Raw genomic sequence first — 25,151 nt, 5'->3', positions numbered from 1 at the left:
AGGCCCAGATCAGAAGCACGACGCTCACCTTGAATGTTCACAGCCCTTAGGTTTGACACACACAACACACTGCACACACAAGACAAGAACAGAAACCCCCCACTGACTACCAGCTCACTACTGAAGTACCATTCCACTCTGTTTCTGGAATTCCATGCATTTCTGTCTTCCCAGAAAGTCTCTCTGAGCCCTGGTCAGAGCTCAGAGCTGCTCCTCCCTCACTGACAGTGTCGGAACCACGAAGCACTGAAGAGCTTATCTAACAGCCGTGGTTGTACTGACATCATTACCTACCTAAGTTTACACAATCCACACTGTTGGAATCTCCCAATTCTCCACACTGTAAAACATATTCACCTCTGCTGTGGACTGAGGTCAGTCTCTTAGCCCTAAAAAGTGCCAGAGTCACCACTTCATCGGTGTGACAAAAGCATGGCTGAAGCACTGACACCCTCTGCTACTCACATCACAGCCGTGCTCTCAGAGTCTTCTCCTCAAAATGAGGACAAGGGGAGCTCGCTTAGACTGGGCTTAATCAAAACCCAAGAGTCTGACACACAGTAACACAGACCAAACTACATAGTCACAGATTCAGGATAAGTCTAAAAGGATTATTAAACTCTCATTAGGAATATTCATAACTGTACAAAGTTTTCAAAGAAAGCTGGGATGTGATCCTTTGGGGATTCACCCTATGTGCAATAAGACTGTCTATACAGTACAGCCACCCCCTTCCCACAAAGGGAAGGCTGTAAAGTCAGGCTATTCAAAGACCATGCGATGTGTAAGGGATTGGTGGCCAATCCCCATGGCTCTGTGGCATGGGGAGGGGCAGCCATCCCTGATGCTCCCCGCAACTTATCAGCACCTTGGTGAGCAGCATGAAGACCAGGTCACTGTTGTCCTCGCTCAGACACTTGGCCACTTTCTCGTACAGTGGGATGAACTCGGCGGGCGCAGCATTGGGAGTGAAGAAAGGAGAGAGCAGAGAGCACAGCCGCCTGTTCTTCAGGATGGTCTGTAGTAACTTCTTGCACTCGGACTTAGTGCCGCTAATAAACACCTGGGCAAAGCAAAGGAGGAGGCTGCTCAATTCTCCCTTCTCTCTTATTTTAAGCAGTTAGTCTTCAAGGGTACTAAATAAGCTGAAATAATTTTTGCAAATGAAGATGTAAAATAAAAAGATACCAAAAACCGTGAACCTTTAATCCTAGCACTAGGGAAGTAGACACAGGGGCATCTCTGTGTGTTTGAAAACAGCCTGGTCTACATAGTGAGTTCCTGGCCATCCAGAGCTAAAAAGTGAGACCCTGTCTCAATAATGATAATGAATGATATAATAATAAATTAATGTGGCCGAAAGGCTAAAATGCACTAGAATCTAAGTGATTCTCTAAGCAGCTCAGGGTTGGGAAAGTTTTGCTAATGTTGATCACAACAAAAATAACAAGCAGGGGCTGGAGAGATGGCTCAGTGGTTAAGAACACTGATTGCTCTTCCAGAGGTCCTGAGTTCAATTCCCAGCAACCACATGGTGGCTCACAGTCATCTTTAAAGGGATCTGATGCCCTCTTCTGGTTTGTTTGAAGACAGCGACAGTGCACTAACATACATAAAATAAATAATTAAAAAATTATAGGCAGAGCTCATGGTATGGCTATATAAAATTTTAACTTTAGTGGACAAAAGAATCATAAAATGAAAAAGAAACTGAAATAGAAAAATACATTGCTTTCTAAACACTAGGCTAAAAGCCTTCAAAGAACTCTTTCAATCAAATCAAACCCCAAAAAATGTACAAAGGAAAATAATCAGCAACACACACATACTCATACATACACACACACAGACACACACACACATATACTCACATACACACACACATACACACACACACACTCACACATATACTCATACACTCACATGCACATTCACATACACACACACACACACACACACACACACACACACACACACACACACACACACACACACACACACACGCTTTGCCAATGAACACATCAAAGGACACGTAATTTGTAGGAACCTGAGCTGCAGAGAGCTGGGAAAACAGCTTGGGAGAAGGGCGAATGCTGTGCAAGTTTGAGGACCTGTGTGTGATCCCAGCAGCCACATGAAATGCCAGGCGCAGTAGCTATGTGTGCCTGAAACTGACAGAGGTTGGAGGTGAAGACATGAAGTCACAAGGTGACCAGCCTAACTCAAGATTCAGTGACAGAACTTGTCTCAAGTCAGAAAGTGGCAAAGCTCTGGCCTCCATGCCTACACATATTTGTGTAACACACATACACACAAGCACAAAAGCAATACGAATGTTGAAATGAATAGCAATACTGGGAACTGGACTAAAGTCTCTCATGCATGCTGGGCATGTACTTCACCACTAACCTATGACCCCTACCTTTTTTTGGTTTTTGTTTGTTTTATGACCTTTCTGAGACAATGTCCTACTAAGTTGGTCAGGTTAGACTGTGGCCTTAGGCAGACTTGGGACCCTAAGTAGTGGAGTTACAGGCTATGCCACTAGGACTCATTGGGCTCGATCATTTTCAAGGACTATGAGGGGAATGGAATTAGCTATACAGAGTCATTCGAGTGAGGACAAACCTTAACACTAATTGGAAACTATGTTGCGAATGATAACATTAACAATGTAATTGTTACCAACACCAACAACCTATGCCAGAATCTGCTGCCCCCATCTTTCAAATGTGAGTAACCTAACCTCTCCTGAAGAAGGAGCAACGTTCTGTGCCAAAGCCTACCAACACCACAGGGAGCCAGCGGTTCTCAGGAGGCCTCTGACTGTAGGGACTCTGACACTAGGGACACTGCCTGTCCACACACGATCAGCTGGGAAAGCCTTACCTGTCCCAAGATCTCGATGCACGACGTGAAGAACTGCCTGGTAGGAGGATGGCGCTGGGTCTCCTCACTCACGTAGTCCACCACAGTAAAGAAAAGGCTGATGCCAACTTTCTGAACTCCAGGCGTAGGCTGTAACTTATAAGTGTTCACTAAGGCCCTGTGGGGAAACGTGAGCACAACATGTCTACAGTAAAGAATCCATATTCTCCAATGTCTCTGGCTTCCGACACTCCTCGGGCAGTATCTGTAAGAGTCTCCAGAGACCTCTGCAAATAACACCTTAAAAATATCTCATGTGGCAAATGTGTGTCCATCAATTACCTAAAAAGTCGCTTTAGAGACACAGCAATGCTTTTATACTTCCCTAGAGAAAATAAAAGTCAGCTGCTATTATAAGGACAATTAACATTCTGACATTTATTAAAGTTTTCATATACTGTGTGTATTCAGTTCCTTGACTTTTGAATGTTTTAAAATATAAGTATGTTGATCTCTCTACATTTTAAAATCTAAACTATGCCCGAGGGTGAGGTGAGCACCAGGCACACAAGTGGAACAAGGACATCCATGCAGGAAAAATACTCGTGCACATAGAACAAATGCGCCTACAAATGTTTCCTAAGACTTTCTTCTAATGCTCACGCTTTGTAGTACCTTCCCAGTGATAAAAATACTAACCTGTGGTTAACCTGGTCTAATCCTTCCCAAGCCCCCACAGGGGCCTTCAATGCCCTCTACCCACCATCCCCATTTGCTGAAGGGATCAGTGGCTTGGCACGAAGCGCAGTGATGTGAAATTAAGATAACTTCCTCCCAAGTTTTGTCCAGCTGGCTTTAGGAAAGGAGAACGTGTGCCAGGAGCTCTCAGAAAACCACATGCAAGTGAAAAGGCCTCATCCCTGTAAGCAATGGTGGTGAGCTTCATTTTACAATGTCAGTTGACGGCAGTCACCTCTGGGTGAGGATGACTCCAGGGCAAACTGAAGAGGCTTACCCCCAATCACTGAGTTCCAATGTACAGATCATCTTACAATTCAAGGGTTTCTAAGTTCGAGAGGGTCAGACAGGAAATATTGTATGTTTGTGGGCCATAAGGCAAGCATCAGAAATAGTCGCACCTGTTGTTGAAGCCCATGAGTCATAGCCTTATGAGAGACAGGGATGCCATCCTCCAGTAAAACCACTTATAAAAGCAGAGCGCTCGCCAGATGGGACCCGCAGCCCTAGTTTCCGAGGTGTGACATAACGAGGTCAGGTAACATGCATGACTCTATCAACAGCAAGGCCAACTCTGGAATGGAGGCCGCAGGACTCACGTGATCAAGTTTTCTGCATGCACAGCGGCCTCTACAACATTTAGCGCTGGGGGCTGAGCAGCTTCTGCTTGGAACTGCCACACTTCTTTCTGCAGAACATGGACCTGCTGGCTTATGGCTTCATTCTTGCACATGCCTTCAAACTAACAACAATTCAAGGAATCAGCAGACTTCTTGTTATTATTGTTTGCTTTTTTTTTTTTTTCTGAAGTGGTCTAACTCTACAGCCCAAGCTGGCTGCAAACTCATGGCAATCCTTCTGCCTCAGCTGCCAAGTGCTAGGGTTAGAGGTATGATCTACCACAGGCAGCCCTCGCCAGTCTTCTTTCCTCCTAATGCTTTTAGAATTTTATTACAAGTACACTGGCATATGATGCAGAGAAGACTATTATAGTCAATAATACAATTTAACCCAACTTGATTGAATGTAAAATGAATGAGGAAAATATGTCAAAAACTATCGATGATTATTCTAGCACAAGACAGAAGCAGAAGGATTATGAGTTCAAGGTCAGCCTGTGCTGCACATAGAGACCGTGACATTAACTTAAAAAGAAAAGCGAGGGCGAGGGATGGAACTGTAGCCCTCAGAGATAAGAGTACTTGCCTACTACACAGGCTCTAATTTCAACCCCCATCACTTAGAGTAGAACTATTAAAGAACTCATTTTTTATGTTGAGTCAAATCTAAATTAAATATAATTTTTCTTTTATCATTTGTGTGTTCTATAAGGACTCACATAACATTGCTGGCCTAAAACTCACTCTTTAGCCCAGACGAACCTTGAACTCCTGATTCCCTCGCCTCTAAACTCCCAAGTGTTTGCACTTCAGACATGTGCCACCACACCTGGCTTAAAGGCATTTTCTTACAAAAACATCAAAGCTTATGTCTATATATTTGCCTATAAACTGATCTAATGATGAACTCTTATCAATAATTAAGAATATTTGATAAAACATATCCTATTTTTCTTATGTTTCACTTGTTCAAATCCCATCAAACAACAGAACCAGCAAATAGCATCTTCCCTCACTGAGAAGAGAACTCTGAGCAGCGGTCAGGATATTTCTTATTTTTCTGCCCTGCACATCTTTTTCTTTTAATCTCTTGGTAGGTAGTGGGCAAGGGGCACTGAGAAAGGAGGCTAGTTTGCAGAGACAATGATATCTATTTTAATATATTTTCACAACTTCTCTTAAGCAATATGGTTGGGAAGGGGGATGAACCCAATCAATTGCATGTCAAAGAAAGAACAACCGGCCAACAGATTAGTTCCTGGTCAATTGGTCTGACTCTTAGGAAACATGTGTGTGATGGTTGGTATATGCTTGCCCCTGGGAGTGGCTCTATTAGAAGGTGTGACCTTGTTGGAGTAGGTCCCTCACTGTGGGTGTGGACTATAAAGACTCTCATCCTAGCTGCCTGGAAGTCAGCATTCTGCTAGCAGCCTTCAGATGATGTTGTAGAACTCTCAGCTCCTGCACCATGCCTGCCTGGATGCTGCCATGTTCCCACCTTGATGATAATGGACTGAACCTCTGAACCTGTGAGCCAGCCCTAATTACATGTGGTCCTTATATGAGTTGCCTTGGTCATGGTGTCTGTTCACAGCAGTAAAACCCTAACTAAGATAATGTGAAAAATAAGAATTAAAGGAGCTTTGTGGGGGAAAAAAGTTTATCAAAAGTCTATTCTTTTAAAAATTGTGTCTTTCCCCACCAGAGGTAGTTACTAACACAGCCTTCCTCTTAACTGACTGTGGTTTTGTCTGTGCATTTTTGGTCTTCTTTTTAGGATATGAATAGATGCATAGGATATCCTAGGCCCAGGATGCACCACAAAGATAGATATGAGGTTGCTTCCTGGTTGGTGTCAGTGGCTTTTAACTAGAAGAGTTCTGTGTCACAAGTGCTCATAGTAAAATATCTTCAGGAAATGCTCCAAATTGGGCACCCTGGGCCCAACTTCAAGGCAACAGTTATTAGACCAGAAGGCCATCACAGATGCATAGCCTATCTAATCACAAAGAATATACTGTGCTCTTTTTTTAATGATTATTACTTTGTTTGCCATGTCTGTATGTACATGGTATGCATGTATGTTCATAGCATGTAAGAGTCACGAGTACATGTGTGTTCACAAGCATATACAGATGCAAGGGCAAATGCATGTAGACACAAGAGTTTGATGGTGGGTGTCTTCTCTCACTTGAACCTAATACATACCAATGGGGCTAAACTTGCTAACCACCTTGCCCCAGGGATTCCCTGTGACTGCCTCAGAAGCACTGAGGACCGGGCAGGCTACTGCATCTGTCCTGCACTATTAACATGGGTGCTTGGCATCTGGCTCCCTATGAGTACACAGCAACTGCCATCTTCCCAACCACACTATATTCTTTTATCCTAGAACTCACATTTGTATGCCCACACAGGGTTCATTACTTCAGTGGTAGAAAAGAAAAACTGTAAGTACCCCAACTGGAAAGTGATTGACTGGTGCCTCTAGATTCATATCTGTCACACAGAACGAATGAAAACACCCAAGAAACAAGGAAGACTGAGACCTAGGCCTCTCCCCTTGGTATCAGCCCTTAGCACAGTCATGCTCAGGATGACAGAGTTTTAAAGGCTGATCTTCAAAAGCCTCTTTATTGCTAATGAAAAGGATTATCACTATGGTTGGAATTCCTATTGGTACCTGTGTGCAAGAGAATCTGACACTAGCTCAGCCCTTCCAGTTCACTGACAAAAGGGAACGCACACTTAGCTGGCCGAAAGCCATGCATGCTACTGTGCAGCCTGGTGGCCAGAGCAGGAAGGGACTGAGTACTTGTCATGGAGTGCCATGCTGCAGTAGGCAGCCACCGCAACAACGCCTCTTCTGTAGCTTTCCTATTAAATCGGAACTAAGTAGGAGGAAGGGCGTGGTCAAAAGGAAAGTGAGAGACACACCTCCTGTTAAACTGGCTGCTGGAGTTGAGGAGGGCCAGGTGAGCAGACAGGAAAATGTCTTAGACAGATTTCAGGTGTGGGAACAGAATAAGATGGTCCAGTCACCGGAGAGTCGGGGGCAGGGACCTGGAGGACCTGGTGGACAGCCGGTGTTAAGGTGGGACTGATCCTGAGGCACAACTGAGATGGTGAAGTCCTTCCCTCTCAGACTTTCTCATCACACGGGTAGGCAGTGGCATTTAACCTCATGGATCCACCCACTCAGAACTGGTCCTCAGCTACCACGGCCATTATTACACCCTGTGTAAACTATTTTAACTTAACGTGTTTAAATGAAACCTTCACGAATGCTACATTCAGAGTCTTGAAGAGCACCGGTCCTGTCTGTTCCACACAGCAGACCTTTAAGCGAACCTATCTTCCCTTTCACCATAACTTTGTTATGTAACTCACCAATGCTGCATAAGTCTGCACACTTTCCCACCACTAAAAATAGGTATGAGAAGCATGAAGGACTCCAAGACGCTGGAGAAAATAGATCAAAGCAGCATGGTGGGAGCCCCTCCGTTTCAGTAATTTTAATAAATCAAAGAAAAGTTGGCCAAAACATGTCCTTTCACACGGTTTTAAAGAAGTAGGAGGCCCTCCGTGGGTCTTTTCCACCTTTTATTTCTAGGAGTGGAAAAATTGTTCACTTGAGAATAAATCAATCCTGGGTCTAGCAAACACGCCCTTCAATACTAACAACAAAAGAGCCATTCATAAATCACTCCACTTCCTCAGGGAAGATCACTGGATGAAAAGCTGCTGCTGGACTGGAGACCACAGAAGACACGCCTCTCTCCTCATGAAACACACTCGGCCTCTCTAAGATATCTCCAGATAAACTACACCAGGCCAAAGACTCACAGACAGCTGGAAATAAATACCCAGAAAATTGTTATTAGGAAAATGAATACAAAATCTTTATAAATGGACCTTTTATATTTGAAATTTTTGACTGTAAAATGACTTTTTCCATGAAATTAATGTTTAGAAACTGATCTAGAACAAAATGCTCAATTAAGATCACGGATTCTATAATGACAGAGTCAGACAGAGTAGTGCACGTGGTCATTTAAAGTGAGGTGTTCCCGTCATTACCAACTCCTGTGGCGCACACTGCTTGTCTTCAGAAACAGTTAAAGCAGCACTGACTGAGAAACACCAGTCCCGGACACAGGGGGATATGAGGACTGGAGATGGAGCTCAGTGATAAAGCACTTGTCCAGCATGTATGAGGCCCTAGGTTCAATCCCAGGCAACACAACAATAGCAGTAACAACAACACTGAAAATTGGCTTTTGATGGACCATGATGATTCTAACCGAATGACGTAGCTGTGTTACCTGGAAAGTCTGTTAGTAAATGTGAACCTGTTTCTGTAACTCATTCTCAGTCTGTAAAAGTTTACTGAGCTACTGTAAGCAAGTGTCTCAGAAGTCTACAGTATGCAAAGGTCATCTAGGGTCACACATGCAACATCCTTCTGCTCTTCTAGAACGGGAGCCTGCGGCCAAGTAAGAGTCGAGTGGGATTTGTCCCTGAAGCATTAGAGTGCCTAAGACCAAAAGATAATCGTAAGCAAAGAACGAGTGCAGCTTACTAGAAAAAGCCTCACCACATCACTCATAGCCAAACGCTCTCTGCAGAGCTCCCTCAGGAGCCCAGGGAAGGCACCTGCTGACTGTGAAGCACGGTCAACACAGATATGAAGTCACTGAGCTCATGTGACTCGAAGCCTGCGGACAGCCACAGAGTTCATGACACACGCAGCATCACTGTCACGGCCTGACAAGACCGTGCCCGTGGTGCCCTAGACGGTATGGAGAGATGATACACACGAGTAAGGAAACTGTTCCCACAGAATCTGCCTGGCAGGGGAAGAGGAAAGGTGACTACGACACATTAAGTACAGGAGAGGTACGGCTCGTCAGTCTGACCAGAACAGACCTCTCACAATGCACGCTGCAGCAGTGGGTGTGAAGGCTAAGAAAGGCGTGTGTGGAACAGGACAGAAGCAGCAGGGTGTGCACCAGTGTGACCACGTGTATCTCAGAGTGGATAAAGCTCAGTGGCTAAACCCGGACTGCTTGAGAAATAGTCAAGAGTTTCAAAATGGGATTCTCTTGCTCTGTAAAAGGAAAATCAAAATGGGCTATAAAGGGCTGTAGACCTGGAGAGCCAATATGGGTTTAAAGCCCGGAAGTGTAGTCAGAGCTGAGACTAGAGAGATGAATGATGGAAGAATGAGTAATATGAGAGGGCTATTCGCAGGAAGCCTAGCATGATGGCTCAGACCCACACTGCTAAGCTACTGGGTACGTAGCAATAAACACAAACAGAAGGGAGTCACTTTAAATTGGCTCCACAGGTCAAAGCAATATATGTGGAAAGAAACTAGGTGGGAAGTAGGAGTGGGCTGCAGTGTGTGAGAAAAATGAAAACAAGGCTAGACTTTCCTCAGGAGAGCAGGACAAAGGAGGGACTGCTCAGAGCAAGGAGGAGGGACTGCAGGGAACAGGGAGGAAGGACTGCAAAAAACAGGGAGGAGGGACTGCACAGAGCAGAGAGGAGGGACTGCACAGAGCAGGGAGGACGGAGTGCACAGAAGAACTATGGAGAGCGGGAAAGAGGAAGAGTAGGAGAGACAGGCCTGGAGGGTAAAAATGAGATTGATGTAGGCAGACAGACATCTAGATGTAGAACTACGAAGTCCTTCCATGCCTGAACCCGAACTTCTTGGTTGTGAGTTTCCCTTTTATTCTACCATGCTCTTAGCTGTTAATGTTTAATATGATAAAACATAATTTTATCTTTGATTCCTAAAAATATCAACCAGAAAGTACTATGCAGAGACAATTAGGAGTGGTTCTATATTTTTTTTTCAAGTCTCGACTACAAGTTGGTTGCTCTCTCCATGTTTTAGCTCCACTGACACATCTGCATTTTTAGCAAATTTGCCACTGGAGACAATTCTCCACTTCTGGATTTTCCCAAACTGAATGACAGTCAGAGCACTGGACAAATGAGTACAGCCAGAGAAAACTAGAACTTCCCTTACAGGACTGGAATGTTTCTAGTGAAGTTATGGCCCCAGACATAGCCTCCACACCTGCCCCTGTGGACCCGTCATCCCCACCACCTTTACTCTACTGAGCCCTCGTGCCCTCCCTTACTGAGTAACATCAGCCGTTCTCTGAGAGAGGAAGGCACGAGCACTGTGTATGCTTGTGCTTACTCTACCACCTTGCTCACCTCCCTCAGCGGAAAGTCACTTCGAAAGTATTTTCACAAGAGATTCCTTTTCATCTCAAAATTAATACAACACCAGGTTACAAAAAACGTTCAGTTCAGGAGTTCTTACACACAAGACCATGCTCTCCTTTTCTGGAGATGAAGAGACAGTCAGTGTTGGCTTTGCTACTCCTGCCCTGCCTGGTGCTAACATTTACTGCAGACCCCGGCTGCTCACATGAGAGAGAGGCCTGCCCCTTACATCTCGGCGAGCAGAGGCAGGAGGATCTCTGTGTGCCTGAGGCCAGCCTGGTCTATAGCCAGGGCTACACACAGAAGCTCTATCGTGGAAAAAAAACAAAAAACAAAAACTCCAAGCCCGGAACTTCCTGTAAAGCAATAAGCTGGAATAAGCTGGAATAAGCTGGAACACTCAGTGTGGATCTGAGAAGGAAGGGGCGGGCATTTCTAAACTGGAATAAACTGGAACATTCAGTGTGGATCTGAGAAGGAAGGGGCGGGCATTTCTAAACTGGAATAAACTGGAACATTCAGTGTGGATCTGAGAAGGAAGGGGCGGGCATTTCTAAACTGGAATAAGCTGGAACATTCAATGTGGATCTGAGAAGGAAGGGGCGGGCATTTCTAAACTGGAATAAACTGGAACATTCAATGTGGATCTGAGAAGGAAGGGGCGGGCATTTCTAAACTGGAATAAACTGGAACATTCAATGTGGATCTGAGAAGGAAGGGGCGGGCATTTCTAAACTGGAATAAACTGGAACATTCAGTGTGGATCTGAGAAGGAAGGGGCGGGCATTTCTAAACTGGAATAAACTGGAACATTCAGTGTGGATCTGAGAAGGAAGGGGCGGGCATTTCTAAAAGATACTCAAGAATAAGTGGACAAACGGCTCAGCTCTCAAAGCTACCATGAAGTGTTATGTTCTGTATGCGAGTGTAGTCAGGCAGCAAGCACTCCTCCTCCAGATGTCCCTTTAGCAGCTCAGGTAACGCTGTAGAGGGTGAGGTACCCCTATGGAAATGAAGGTAACAACACACCCCTCACTGCACTGTTGGGAGAGTCCAATAAGACAGAAAACGTTTAGACAGTGAAGTTAAGTGCTCTCCAGGCTAGCTTGGGCTCAGGACCCATCCTGAACTAACGACATCTCAGAACCAACCTCTGTCTACACTGCTGGTGTAACAGCGACAGGTAGTTGAATTTTTTAAACAGATTGATACGTATTTCATGTATGTATTGGCAAGCTCTGCCCAAGTCTGTTTCCCTCGATTGTCCTCAGTAGCTACCATCAGCTTCAGCCCTGTCAGCACTGGCGACCACCTTCCCCATGTGAACCCTGACCTGGGGAATAGTAATCCCCAGAACACCTAAAACTAACTGATCTACACCGGACCTAACAGCAACACAGAAATCCACTCCACTATGTCGTCTAACTGCTCCCAAAGTAGCACCGTCAGAATGTTAAACTCAGGCGTCCTGGGAACGCTCCTCCTTTTGGACTCCTCACTAAGGATTCTCTGACAGGACACACCCGTCACCGACTGAGTCTTTTGTTAGCTTGCGAAACTGAAGACAATCTAGTTTGCTCTCTGTGTATTTTCGCTCTCATAAAACTCTAAAACTGGTCCGGACACAGGTCACGTGTTCTCCTTTGTATCTTTCGCAACAATATGCCAATATAAGGGGGCTCAATTAAAATCCCCTCATTATGAAGAAATGAAAGAACCTCACCTGAACTGTCACGACCGCTGCTCCTTGGCACTTCTTGCCACTGCTGCCTCTGCACTCCAGATGCAGGGTGGCCTGCTCTTCTCGGTTAACATACTGTTTGGGCATGGCCTCCAACAGCTCACCGTCCAAGGCAACCTGCTGTGACTCCCGGAGAGTGGCAGTTCTGAAGAGTAACCCACGTGGGAAAACAAAGTCAAGAAAGGCTATGTTAAAGTGATCAAGAGGCTGGGGTTAGAGAGGGGGCTCAGCTTCAATAGTACTGGCTGGTCTTCCTGAGGACCTAGGTTTAATATCATCAATACCCAGTATCCACATGGCAGCTCAGACCCTTCCATAGCTTGTAGTTCAGTACCACACATTACCACACATGCACACATGGATATAACATGACAGTAATATATTAGCAAATACTCATGTATGTGTATAACATATAATCATCAAATGCCTGAATCAAATGTAGCCAAAGAAAACTGTCAATAAAAGAAAAGACTCCAGGAACTTATAAAGCTAAGCTTGTGGGCTGGAGAGGTGGCTCAGTGGTTAAGAGCACTGACTGCTCTTCCAGAGGTCATGAGTTCAATTCCCAGCAACCACATGGTGGCTCACAACCATCTGTGATGGGATCTGATGCCCTCTTCTGGTGTGTCTGAAGACAGCTACAGTGTACTTATATATAATAAATAAATAAATCTTAAAAAAAAAAAAAAAAGCTAAGCTTGTTGTTAATAAAAGTCTTATCCACACACACTCCTCAAGTAAGAACCAAACCTTAAACAGTCGGCTCTTCTGTATGCGCCATGTAACTGAACAATGACTCCTGCCCTGTGACCAGGTACCTATGTCAGTTTTCTAAAACACTGAGGGAGAAGAGCAAAGCCTGACACAAGAATGCGAGCTTCATGCAGCCTGCAAGAGCAGCTCTGCAGTGTCAGACAGTGCTCTGAAAGGAAGTATGAAATGTCTGAGCCAGAAAAACCCCACAGGAGACATCTGAGACTGACAGCACAGGAGAGCGCCATAGAACATGAAATGAAAAGACGATGCCGGGACTGGAGAGGTGGGTCAGCAAGCACATGCACCACAGGATGGAGGACGCCTCTGGCACTGTATATACACTCTGTGCCCTGAGCTCTGGTCACAGTCGGACACTTGCACTGTGGTGAGTATCGAACCTTCTCCTGGATCGGTGTCGTGTCAAGAACGCTCCCAATTACCTCTGACTGGTGATAAAGGCTGCCCAGCCTACAACTAGGCAGAGGACACAGGAAGACCAGTTTCCCTGCCAGGGGTCCCAAGAGGAGAAAGAGGTGGCTATGAGGCAAAGGTCCAGAAGGGTTGTGATGAGCAGGTCACCATGAGGGCACACATGGAGCAGTGCAAGCCAGAGTGAGACTCAAACTGCAAGTCACTCGGGGCCCGTGGCTGAGAAGCAGATAGCTTAGAGGGCTGGGAGATATGGCTGTCGGCCAGGCGCAGTGCTGCAGCCTGACAGTAAACTTAACAGCTTTTGTCAGTCACTTGGGAGCTAGAACTGGAACAGACAAAGCTTTCACACTTGAATTACAGCGACAACTGCACTTCCACAGCACCCACGCTCAGCTCCCAGGACCCATTTGAGGTGGCACATAACTGCCTGTAATTCCAACTCCTGGGAATCCAACACTTCTGGCCTTTGTGGGGCTTGGGTTTCGATGTTCACACCCACATGCAGAAACACACATGTATATGAAATGTTTAAAAAAAAAAACCACAAAACCCAACAGACTTGTCACAACTCAGTTGAGAGTAAACTACTGGACTTGTGCAGAGGCAAGAACGCTGATGAGAAGCCAGCCCATGACCAAGGTCATCAGGGCTGACAAAGCCACAGCAGAAAGTACAGTTCTCCCGTCCACGTCTTACCTGGCCTGCTGCTGCAACAGATTCAGGTCTGCGCACATCAGCTGGGTGGCATCCTTCTGAGCCAGCAGCACGGCTGAGGAAATGAGTGGCACAGGAGGCCTCATGGGGTGCAGAACAAGAGGAGGATGCGGAGCCTCATGCCTCTGTAGGTTACTTAGGACCCTTTCTTTAGCTGAAAGAAAAGCCACACTCAGTCACAGATACCAACGGGTGGCAATGCATTAAGTAGATAAAGCCGTAATCTGTGAATTCTGAAAAGAGCGTTAAAGACTTTCAGAATAGCTCCTTAATCAGAAGGCACTTAAATGGATGGGTAAGCATGTGGTTCTTCTGAGTTCTGAATAAATCCCACAAATCTAATAATAGGCTACTAGGAGGTAGGTAATCAGGAGCACAGCTGAGAGAGAGATCAGTCCATCAACTGCTGATTACACAAACATCAGTAGTCCAACACCAAGAACTAAAATTTAAAAAGGGCACCCCCCAGTGGCTCGTGGGTCCCTGTTCCATCTCACCAGTGGGGTGTGAACTCTGCTCAGGCAGACTAAACGCAGAGCGCTAGGCTGCATTTCACCCTGTGCCAGCATCAGGCAATAGGCTAAGGCTGATACACCTCTCAGTGGGCAGAAAAACACAGCCTAGGATGAGGACCCCGGCATGGCTGGGAAATGATGCGGGCTGAGGCCAAAGCTGGGGTTCCATAACTCCTGGGCATTCAGTCATCACTGGAAACCGCGTGTCCCCCACGGCAGTCCCTGATGAGAGACAGTCCCGGCTTATCCACATTGCTCACTGGTCGTAGTAGAAGACAGACGCATAGCACTTCCTCAGGGTAGACCAGAGATCAAAGGCCTTTCTCAGGAAGGGATGTCCAGGCCCGGAAGCCTCGGCTAAGCCCTCAGGGCCCATCCAGACAGCTCGTTAGCATGGAGAACTCTGTTCTGTGCTGAGTGACCAGTGCCCACGCCCTTTATACAGAGATTTGTGATCATGGGTTCTAGGCCAGGAGTCTGGTAGAGAGTAGGTCAAACCCGCCATCCTCAGGTGGGTGCCAGGGTTTCTGAGCCCACTCGACCTTACCAAGTTCCGTGGCAGACGTGACTCTCGCTTAGACTGGACTGGCCGTGACTGATTTCTTACACCCACTTTTGCCTTTAGCTTCCTGATGTGATTTAGTAAGAGTTGCTGGGGTTGGGGATTTAGCTCAGTGGTAGAGCGCTTGCCTAGCAAGCGCAAGGCCCTGGGTTCGGTTCCCAGCTCCAAAAAAAAGAAAAAAGAAAAAGATAAGTTTCCTGTGGGCTGGAGAGATGGCTCAGCGGTTAAGAGCACCGACTGCTCTTCCAGAGGTCCTGAGTTCAAATCCCAGCAACTGCATGCTGGCTCACAACCACCTGTAATGGGATCCGATGCCCTCTTTGGTGTGTCTGAGGACAGCTACAGTGTACTTATATATAATAAATAAATTAATCTTTAAAAAAAAAGAGTTGCTGATGAGTAGATATGTATTTTGAGGATTGAAGGTACATATGGCTGATTTTTATATAAAAATTTATATTTGTGATTTTTTAAAAGATTTTTACAAGATTACTTTTAAAGACAAATAATAAAATAATTACTTCTTTCTTTGTAACTGCAAATTGCTACTTGCCAAGTAAGAGAAACTGGCTAAGAAAACTACCTTGGTTGCTCACTCTTCATTAATCTATAGCAAGTTGCTTGGTTATGAATGGACGTAGTCTTTTTTAAGAATAATTTGCTTTCTTTACCTGAACTATGTAATGTTAATTCTTGTAAAGGCAGTGGAACACACACTGTCTTTTCATATCATTCACTAGAAGAAATCTAGAATGTAATCCCATTGTAAGTAAATAGTGCTTGAAAGGTTTTGCTGGGATATATTTATAAGTGATAGAAGAAATAAAAAGTGTTGTGGCTGGCACCCTCTCCCGTTCACCAAGCTTCCTTCCATCCACCAGCTGTGTGCACTTAAGTATGTATCTGTGGAACACCTGGAGCCTGCTTCCTGCGGCTTTGCTCTATGAATTCTGTGTGTGAATGTATATATGTCTGTCTGTAGGTCTATATGCCTGTATGTATGCATGCATGGATATCTGTGTATATGGACTCTGCCTTTTGTTTCATCCGTTTAGAGAGAGAGAATGTAACAGAGAGAGAGAGAGAGAGATTGATTCATTGATTGATTGATTTTTCTCTCTTACCTTTTCTTTCTCACTGGCCCCAAGGAGTTACAAGAGTTAGTTTCTCTGATGGTCACAGACAGAGCCAGCCCAGTAACTTAAGCTCTGTTCCCTCAGGAAACAGTCTGCTAAGCAGCTTCTCTCATCACTGCCTTTGGCAGCCGCCCCTGTAGGTATCTGGATCCACCCTGGTCAGCGGCTCTAAACACCGACCCCAATGGCTGCCTGCCTCAGTCACCCACCATGTGGGTGCCAAAGCCAGTCATTGGCATGTGGGTAAGCTGAAGGCAGCTTTCAAATCCTCCTCTGTTCCTCTCCAAAGAGCTTTTCATATGTGTACATACAGATTTTACAATCACAAAACTATTTCTGGGAGAAAAACAAGGAGAGAAATGTTGGAATTTCAGAAAGTGTTGGTGCCTTAGATAAAACTGTTCAACAGATGTGAACTCAAGCCAGAGAGGACCTTTTGTTCCTTAACTGACAAGTAGACTGGGGCAATTGAAATAAAGCACATCCTTGCCTCTCCACTGATCACCTCAATGGTTCAGTACACTGTAATCATAATATGTTAACAATAATTTACAATGTTGTTATATGTCTTACATTGTAAAAATATATTCCACAATTAATATTAAAGATAAACAGATACAATTTTTCATGTTTTAAAATTGGGCATATACAGCAACTGTAGGTTAAATGGCCTTTGTTACCTGGCCTGACACATTAACTTATAATTTAAATGCACAGTCTTTCTAGAAAAATCAATGCAAGAAACAAGCAGCCTTTAAAGAAGCACGCCTGTAACCCCAGTACTCAATGGCCAGAGGCAGGGGGATCTCTGTGAGTTCCTTTTGATCTAAGACAGCAAGTTATGGCCAGCCAGAGGTACACAGTGAGACCAGATCTCAAAAAGAAAGGGAGGGAGGGAGGGAGGGAGGGAGGGAGAAGAGGAAAAAAGAACCTAAAGCCTTTCTATCCCATGGTAAGGCCCCAGATTGGCTATATTTAAAGCATTGAAAAGAACTAAGTCCTGGGTGGGAGCCCTCACTTTCAGTGGCAGACAGATGTGTGGTTAGGTCTGGGCCAATGAGGATTAACTAGACAATCTATGGGCACCTTCTTGAAGCAACTCTTTTATGGAGACTTCCTTCCTGCTGCTGCAACGTGTAAGCAAAGAGGACAAGGTGAGCAGTCATTAGATTTGGAGGTAGAGTCACTTACAGGACTGTGAGGCAGCAAGAGAAGGGAACCGAGCTTCACGCATCACCAGGCCATCCTACTGCTCTGAGCCGCCTGCCTCTAAACTTCCTTCATGAAAGATAATTCATCACCAATCTTGTTTATGCCATTCAGGGCTTGGGTTCTATCCCTTAGTGGCAGACAAGTAAAAATATACATCTGTTTTTCCCTAGCAACTTAAACAATGTATTTTATTTTTATTTTTATAACTTTTTTTCAAACAGGGAACTCTTAAAGAACAATTCTCATTGGAGAGATAAAGTGTGGAAACCTTAGCCTTCATTAACGCCGATTCAAGCACTCTTTCTTTCAAAGGGTTGATGTCATAGTACTCACCCAGCAAAGGGTCCGTGAAATCCAGCTGGGTTGAAGAGCTGCAAGGCACAGAATGGGACTCGAGCTTGGCCTGTGTCCACAGAGCAACTGTCTCCTGGAACTCATGCTGGATGCGCTCCATATTCGCGTACTCCATCCACAGGTCCTGGGTGGGACAAGCACTCACACTGAGCAGATGAATCATAGGCTCACACATCACAGCTATGAATTTAACTCAGTGAGACACTCAGTTACAGCGAGAAGCTCCTCGAGGCTTCCAGCATTAGTGTGAACGGAACTGCAAAGAACTACCAACAATCTTAACACTAGTTACAAAATTTGTTGCCTATACACCATGACTAGGAAAAAAACTGCTGAACGGCCCACTATATGTATATTAATGAACTGTATCAATGTACTAGTTAAATAGTATATTAATACACATACTACTAAGCTACTAAATTATATACATTATAAAATATATAAAGAAAATAAAATATAGTTTAAAGTGAGATTTTAAAATAAATGTAGAAGCTAGAGAGACTGCTCAGCAGTTAAGAATGTGTGCTGTTCATGCAGAGGATATGAGCCCAATTCCCAGCAGCCACGTTAGAGGCTCAAAGCATCTGTAACTGTAGCCTCCGGCCTCAGTGCAGAATAGAATACACACAGACATACCCACCCCTCAGACATACACATACATTTAAAGTAACTAAAAATAATAAATGATATCTTTAATAGGTTTTTTAAAAACATAAAGATACTGAAGGTCAACATGGCAGCTCACGCCTGTCATCACTGCTCTCAGGAGGTTAAAGCAAGAGCACTAGCTGCAAGTTCAAGGCTTCTGGGCTACACAATGAGCGGCAGTCCACCTGAGCTACAGAGCAAAACAATGAATGAATCCATGAGTGATAAATTAATCTGGATTAAATTAAGCCAGATTAAATTAATGCAAATTTATAAAAAAATATGGAAGACAAAAATATATTAAGCTACTCTACAAAATAAGTTTTGCTGTTATGTAACATCAGCAGAACTCAGAGTGAGAGAACACTGTGGACAGCAGTAGCCAGTCTCTTCAACAAACTGTGAAAGGAAACAAACAAAGGGGAGGACTCGGGTTCAGCAGACTCATCCACCACTCTCAGCTGTGGGGACCGAGTCAAACTGTAAACATAAACAGACACTCCAAGGCCAGCGTGATGGCAGCTGTCCAGTGCACTCTTGCTCTTGCAGAGGACCCACGTTTGTTCCCAGCACCCATGTGGCAGTCAACAACCATCTGCAACTCCACGGCTGTACAGACTTAAATGCAGGTAAGACACTCAGACACAGAAAATTAAAATCCAAATAAATAACCTTAACGGTATTTATAAGATCACTGGAATTTACAGGTTCTAAGTCTGGGTCGACAGCTGCCAAACTCAGCCCCTGGATGAAAATACACTGGACAGAGGCCTTTTTTCCTGCTTTTCTGCCTCCTCCCCCGAGGCTGGCTACAGAAACTCAGAGAAAACGGACTAGGAGTTAGGGCTAAAAAGACTTAATACAGTTGTGTCTGCCAGGCAACCTAAAAAGACACACAGGACAATCAGAAGCAGGCAGTGACAAGGAAGTCTCTCCATCACCTCCTGAGCCTAAGATCGGACGGAGCTCATCCCTGTGCCTCTCATGGTAGAGTGTGCCTAAGTGTTTAGTTGGTCACAGCTCAAATGGGAAAGGACACAGCAGGACAAAGGCTATGTTCCTCAGACTACAGAAAGCTCTAGAACAAGTGTGGGGCTCAGGTACGGCCATTACATCAGGACACTTACGAGAAAATATCCTGTCAGATTTGTATATGCACTGACCAGAATGACTATTGTGACACCCACCCCTTGAGTAAGCAGTTTACTATTGGGTGATGACTACAGCTGGTTCAATTTCCATTTAGAAATGTTTTTCAGACGGCATTCTCATAGTTTTACCTGCTGATTCTGCATCACTTTTGCTAGCCTGTAAACATCATAATGCTTTGGCAAGGAAGGAATATAGATATCCCCTTTCTGAAAATTTTCGTCTTCTAGCCATAATATATACACATTGAAGAGCCTAAAAGATAAAAACACAAGTGCATAAAATGTAAAACGATATGCAGACAAATGGAGTTTCTTACATTGCTAAGAACTCTGGTACTACCCTGTGAGAGTGAAAAAGGCTCCATGAAGAAATGTGTCTAGCAGCCACCGCCTCGCCTTGCAAACTCACACATCATTAAAACAGGATTTGGAACCTGCTTATGCAAAGATCTGAATGGGGCTGAGCGCCCTGCTCCGGATGTGGGAATAGACAGAGACGGTCGGAGGAGTGCTTATACCACAGCCTAGCCACTCTGAGCTCAGAGCTTTGCAATCCTGTTCAAGACAAACATGGTCGGCCTCAGTGCTTGGAAAATACCCAAAGCTAGTTTCCACCTGACTACAGGCACGTACCAGCTTAACAGCAATGGCTACCCTGTCTCAAGGAAACCATAAATAACATTGTGGATCTGTGTACCTTGCTCTCATTAAAAAGGAACATTTTTAAAAGCTGGGCTTACAAACTGTCTTTATTTTAAATGTTTTAACAGTCTATTTCTGTTTTGCTTTGTCAAAGACTACAGCTAGCTATTAACTAACATCACTGGTATCCAAGGCATTGTTTAAAAAACAACACAGAGAAGTCGTTGGCAGGCACAGATGACCAAAAAACAGCCTGTAGTAGCTCTGGTCAACAAAGTGGAAAATTACAGTGGAAAGACACAGACAAGGCCCAATATGTAGACATAGATAGATAGATAGATAGATAGATAGATAGATAGATAGACAGACACGTGTGTGTGTGTGTGTGTGTGTGTGTGTGTGTGTGTGTGTGTGTGTGTGTGTACTTTTTTCTCTTCTCGCTCCTTTCTCAACAAGATGGATGGCTACTTTCAGGGAATTGAAGAGAGGAAGCGGGAGTACCAAAGACCTAAAATGTTCCAAGAAAAAACCTTCTAGTAAAACTGGTAAAAAAAAAAAAAAAAAAAAAAGGGAGGGGGGCAAGGAATGGGGGGTCCTTTAATCACTCAGGACACAAGCTGAGATAAGCCCTAAGGATCCAGGGTCAAGGCAAGCCTGAGACCTGAGTCTCTTCACTCACCAAGGTATTGTGCAGTTGAGGACAATGCCTGACAGCCATTTTTATGCGGTCTTGCTCTAAGACAGCCATTTGTACTAAGTTAAATGCACAGGCAGAAGCCATGGTAAGCAAGCCTGGCTCACTACAAAGTTCCAATCACTGAGGGACATGTGAATCTATACCTGGATTAATTAGGATGGAGTTCTGTAAACAGCCATTTAGAAGGCTCTGGTGTTACATGCCTGCTATGACCAATTTGCTTTGGCCTCCTCCTTTTCTCACACTGAGGAGGGGGAAGGGTGTCACAGCCCTCTGCATTATCACTCAGACTCACTCAACAGATGTCTCCAGCAGCACCTTCCACATAGACTCTAACGATGAGAGCTCATGTAGGCTCTGTGTCAAAACCAGGGGCGGCTCTAGTGCAGTGTCTGTGCACAAACAGCAGCAGCCATCTTACCTCACTAGCTCCCTGTGCAGTTCTGGGGAAGTCAGGAAACCAGGGGTGCCAGCCTGCCGCTCTGGTGTCCCTTCACTGCCCTCTGCTGGAACACGGAGGGCCTTGCTTGCAGCATAGTGGAAGTCAGCCACCTCTGTCAGTCGTCTCTTCATGTCTTTCAACAAATTGACATGCGAGGGACTTTGAAAAAACCTTCTTCCAATACAACCATCCACAGGTAACCTTAAAAAAATGTAAGCAGAGCTTATAACCTTTGAGCAGAAATTGCTCTGAGAGGCATAACACAGCGGTCAATGAGCAAGTTCCCTTTTTGTACCTCAGAAGTTATTTTGAGGAACCAAACAGATGATGAACAGAGTTCCTCTCAACTGGCTCTGTTTTCACAGTTCTAATGACACACAGTCAACCATGGTATAAAAATACCAAACAGAAAATTCTAGACATAAGCAGTACGTGTGTCTGTCTGTCTGTCTGTCTAAAGTCTGTCTGTCTGTCTAAAGTCTGTCTGTCTGTCTAAAGTCTGTCTGTCTGTCTGTCTGTGTGAAGGAGCATGCATGCCATGGCATTAGCGTAGAAGCCAGAGGACAGCTTTCAGGAGTTGGCTTGCACAGCAGGTCCTGCTCCTCCAGGAGCCATCTTATCACAGAGCACTGTTCTGCTGAGCTCGTCACTACTGTACCACCAGAGTGCACTGCCACAGCTGTTTATCAGATTACTACTTGTTGCTGTTTATCTCTTACTATGCCGAATTTATAAGCTCAATTTTTATCACAGGTATATATGTAGAGTTTAGTACCAACTGAGGCTTCAAACATCCACAGGGCATCTTGGAATGTATCCCTAGAGAGAAGAGAAACTACCACGTGAAAGTGGCCCTGAAGAGACTGAAACCACACAAAGGCAGGACATCAGCACACCTCGAGAATAAAGACAGTCTCTGTTTTTGAAGAATTTGAAATCTAACAGAAAATAGATGTAACAAAAGGACAGCATTTTTCTTTATGTTTCGAAGGAGTGAAGGAAAGGAATGGGGCTGGGAATTGAGTAGGGCCTGAAGAGCAGTGCTGAGTATCAGTGCACAGCTTCCACAGGCTAGACCTTGCGCCTCAGTAGAACCTCTGCCTCCCCATGCACAGCCCGAGGGCTACATGCAATGTCATGACTCTTCATTGGGTCCCTTGCATAGGCCCCAGAGAGGTCATATATGTAGCCTCAGTCTGGAGCAACTTCTCTCCCTATACACCTCTAGAGGTTCTCTGCTGAACCTTGCCCAGTTCCCACGTGCTGTCCTTGACATATTAGGAGCAGAGGAGGGTAAAGAGAAATTGCCACAAGATACACCAAACTCCATTAAGATCAAGTCTAATAATTATTGAAAACAGAGGATCCTAGCTATGACAGAAGAGAATGACTAACTCACATTCCACAGCATACAGATAGGAGTGAGCTGCCAGAAACTTACTACAGTATTGGGTACCATACCCATATTGTGGTCCTGGGCGATGGAGATACAGGAGGAAGAACTTCTGCCAAATGAGTGGCAGAAGAGGATGATCAGCAGGTGTGACCAGAGCCTGGTGGGCCCAGCGGTAAATCAGCAGCCGCTGCAGGGACGGGACGATGGGCAGCTTCAGCTGGACCTGGGCTTTCTACAAGACAGCAGAGCCTTAGCAACCCCCAGACAAATGCAATCCAAGTCACTTTGCTCTTGCTAAGTTAAACATTTTGCTTTTACTTCAGTAAGAAAAAGACATTAAGACATTTTCCAAGTCTACCTGACATTTTAACCTCTTTGGCAGCAAGAACGGGGCCCAGCTTTCTCTGTGAAGATAGTCCAAAGACCCCAGAATAAAAGCCTACATGCAGAGTCACCCAAAGCACTGGGGATAGGGCTCAGCCGAAAGCACTTGCTTAGAGACTCTGGGTTCAACTGCAGTAGTGTGATAGGTCATCCTTAACTGTGTGATAGGTCATCCTTAACTATGTGATATAGGTCATCTTTAACTATGTGATAGGTCGATCATCTTTAACTATGTGATAGGTCATCTTTAACTATGTGATAGGTCATCTTTAACTATGTGACAGGTCATCTTTAACTATATTGGAAATTGGAGGATAGCCTGTGAATACCTGAGACCCTGTCTCAAACAAATGGAAAAAAATCCTAGATTCTCATGTCTACTTCTGAAATTCCTTTGCATATAAAACACTATACTGTCTTTGGGTCATGACATGGATGTGGCATTATTGAACCCACATCAGCTATACCTGCACACATTTGCACAATAGGTCCAACAACATACTATCATGGAGGGAAGAGAGGTTCCTAAGGCCCAACCCTCCTTGTGGATAGAGGCGAGAAAAAGAAACTTGGGGTTTTTAGCCCCCTCTCCCGCTTCAGTTGAATAGCCACTAGCAAGGTTAAGTAAACCTAATTAAACTCGCTATGTCGTGGGTAGATAGAAGGAGAGAAGAGGAAGAGGAAGCAGCTGGGAAGTGGCAGGATCCGCAGGACAGGAGAGGAGAAGTCATGGGAGGGGTATTATCGAATATAGTCTAGGCACACATGAAATGTTAGGGTAAAGCCCTTATAGCTGCTGCATACGCTAGCAAAAACTTAAATAAAATCGTAACTTCATAGAGCAAAGCAGTCAAATGGTTGACAAACCAAAGTGAACCTGTCAGATTTTCCCAACCTCAAAACCTAGATTTTAATAGGGCTTCTAGGGAGTGAAGAATCCTGACAGGCTCTGAAACCTGAAAGCAGTCTCTATGACAGCTCCAGAAATTACATCACCGTTACATCAGAAGCTTTAGTCCGGCCCGTTTCACAGACTGATCATCGAGACTTTTTAAAAGAAATTCCTCATTCCAATGCAGGCTCAGAGACTCAAAACCTCTAAAGCAAGCATCAGAAACCTGATTTGTAACAGGTTTTAACAAGGGGTTCCAGATACACATGGGACACAAGGGTAACAGCAACCCTACATTCAGACCAGGAGCATACTCCTCCATCGCAGGGTGGGGATCTGAGAAGCCAGCACGCCCTTCAGCTATAGGAGGATTGAGAAGCTGAACAGTGACTGTGCTTTCTGAACCTTCACAGTAGAAAACAAGGAGTTAACAGGCTACAGTGAAGGGCTCAGCTAAGAGTGTAGGACGCGCCCTGTAACTCAGGCTACTGTACCTTTAGAGCTTGGTCAGGGCTAAAAGCATTTATAACCAATTCCCTTTCAACAACTCTTCGGAGCTGAGAGTCCTCTTCAAAGATGGATTCCATGTTCAACACAGTCCATGCAAACCAAACCTGTAACACCAAACAAAGGGGACTAAAAGAAGCCACTAGTTCCAACTGATAATGTCCTGTTCACAAGTTGGGCCATTTTCTAGGGCTGAAGGTATGGCTCAGTGACACAGCGTTGCCTAGCATGTGCAAGCCCCTGGACTTGGTCTATGGCACTGAAAAACACACACGTGCAGATCTTAAGCAACAAATACTGAGCTTCCTAAGCACTTAACGTGTGTCTATGTTCTTGTCACGTGTATACAATCAAGACAAAACAGGAAACAAAGAAATGCTAAATAATTCTACAGCAGTGTTTCTCGACCTTCCTGATGCTGAGACCCTTTAATATGGATTCACACAACTCATGTGTGACCCCCACCCATAAAATTATTTCATTACTACTTTTTTTTTT

General features: G+C 44.8%; 1 protein-coding gene across 5 annotated transcripts in view; it reads right to left on the bottom strand.

Moving 5' to 3' along the window:
- Positions 1–25,151, bottom strand: part of Epg5 (ectopic P-granules 5 autophagy tethering factor) — a 97,558-nt gene that overhangs the window by 22,482 nt on the left and 49,925 nt on the right. For all 5 annotated transcript variants that reach the window (XR_015642426.1, XR_015642427.1, XR_015642428.1 and 2 more), the window contains exons 21-30: positions 24,641–24,760; positions 22,936–23,102; positions 21,454–21,675; positions 19,823–19,946; positions 17,874–18,018; positions 14,098–14,269; positions 12,196–12,358; positions 4,206–4,348; positions 2,890–3,046; positions 869–1,063 (exon numbers count right to left, since the gene is read on the bottom strand). Coding sequence is in view for 2 of the 5 variants with exons in the window: in XM_087593254.1 (XP_087449380.1) it covers positions 869–1,063; positions 2,890–3,046; positions 4,206–4,348; positions 12,196–12,358; positions 14,098–14,269; positions 17,874–18,018; positions 19,823–19,946; positions 21,454–21,675; positions 22,936–23,102; positions 24,641–24,760 (1,608 nt within the window). In the remaining 3 variants the exon portion in view is untranslated. The remainder of the gene's footprint in view (positions 1–868; positions 1,064–2,889; positions 3,047–4,205; positions 4,349–12,195; positions 12,359–14,097; positions 14,270–17,873; positions 18,019–19,822; positions 19,947–21,453; positions 21,676–22,935; positions 23,103–24,640; positions 24,761–25,151) is intronic.

Source organism: Rattus norvegicus, chromosome 18 (assembly GCF_021556685.1).
Source record: "Rattus norvegicus strain SHRSP/BbbUtx chromosome 18, alternate assembly SHRSP_T2T, whole genome shotgun sequence".
Classification (NCBI taxonomy): Eukaryota; Metazoa; Chordata; class Mammalia; order Rodentia; family Muridae; genus Rattus; species Rattus norvegicus.
This window is presented reverse-complemented; position numbering and strand designations above follow the sequence as displayed.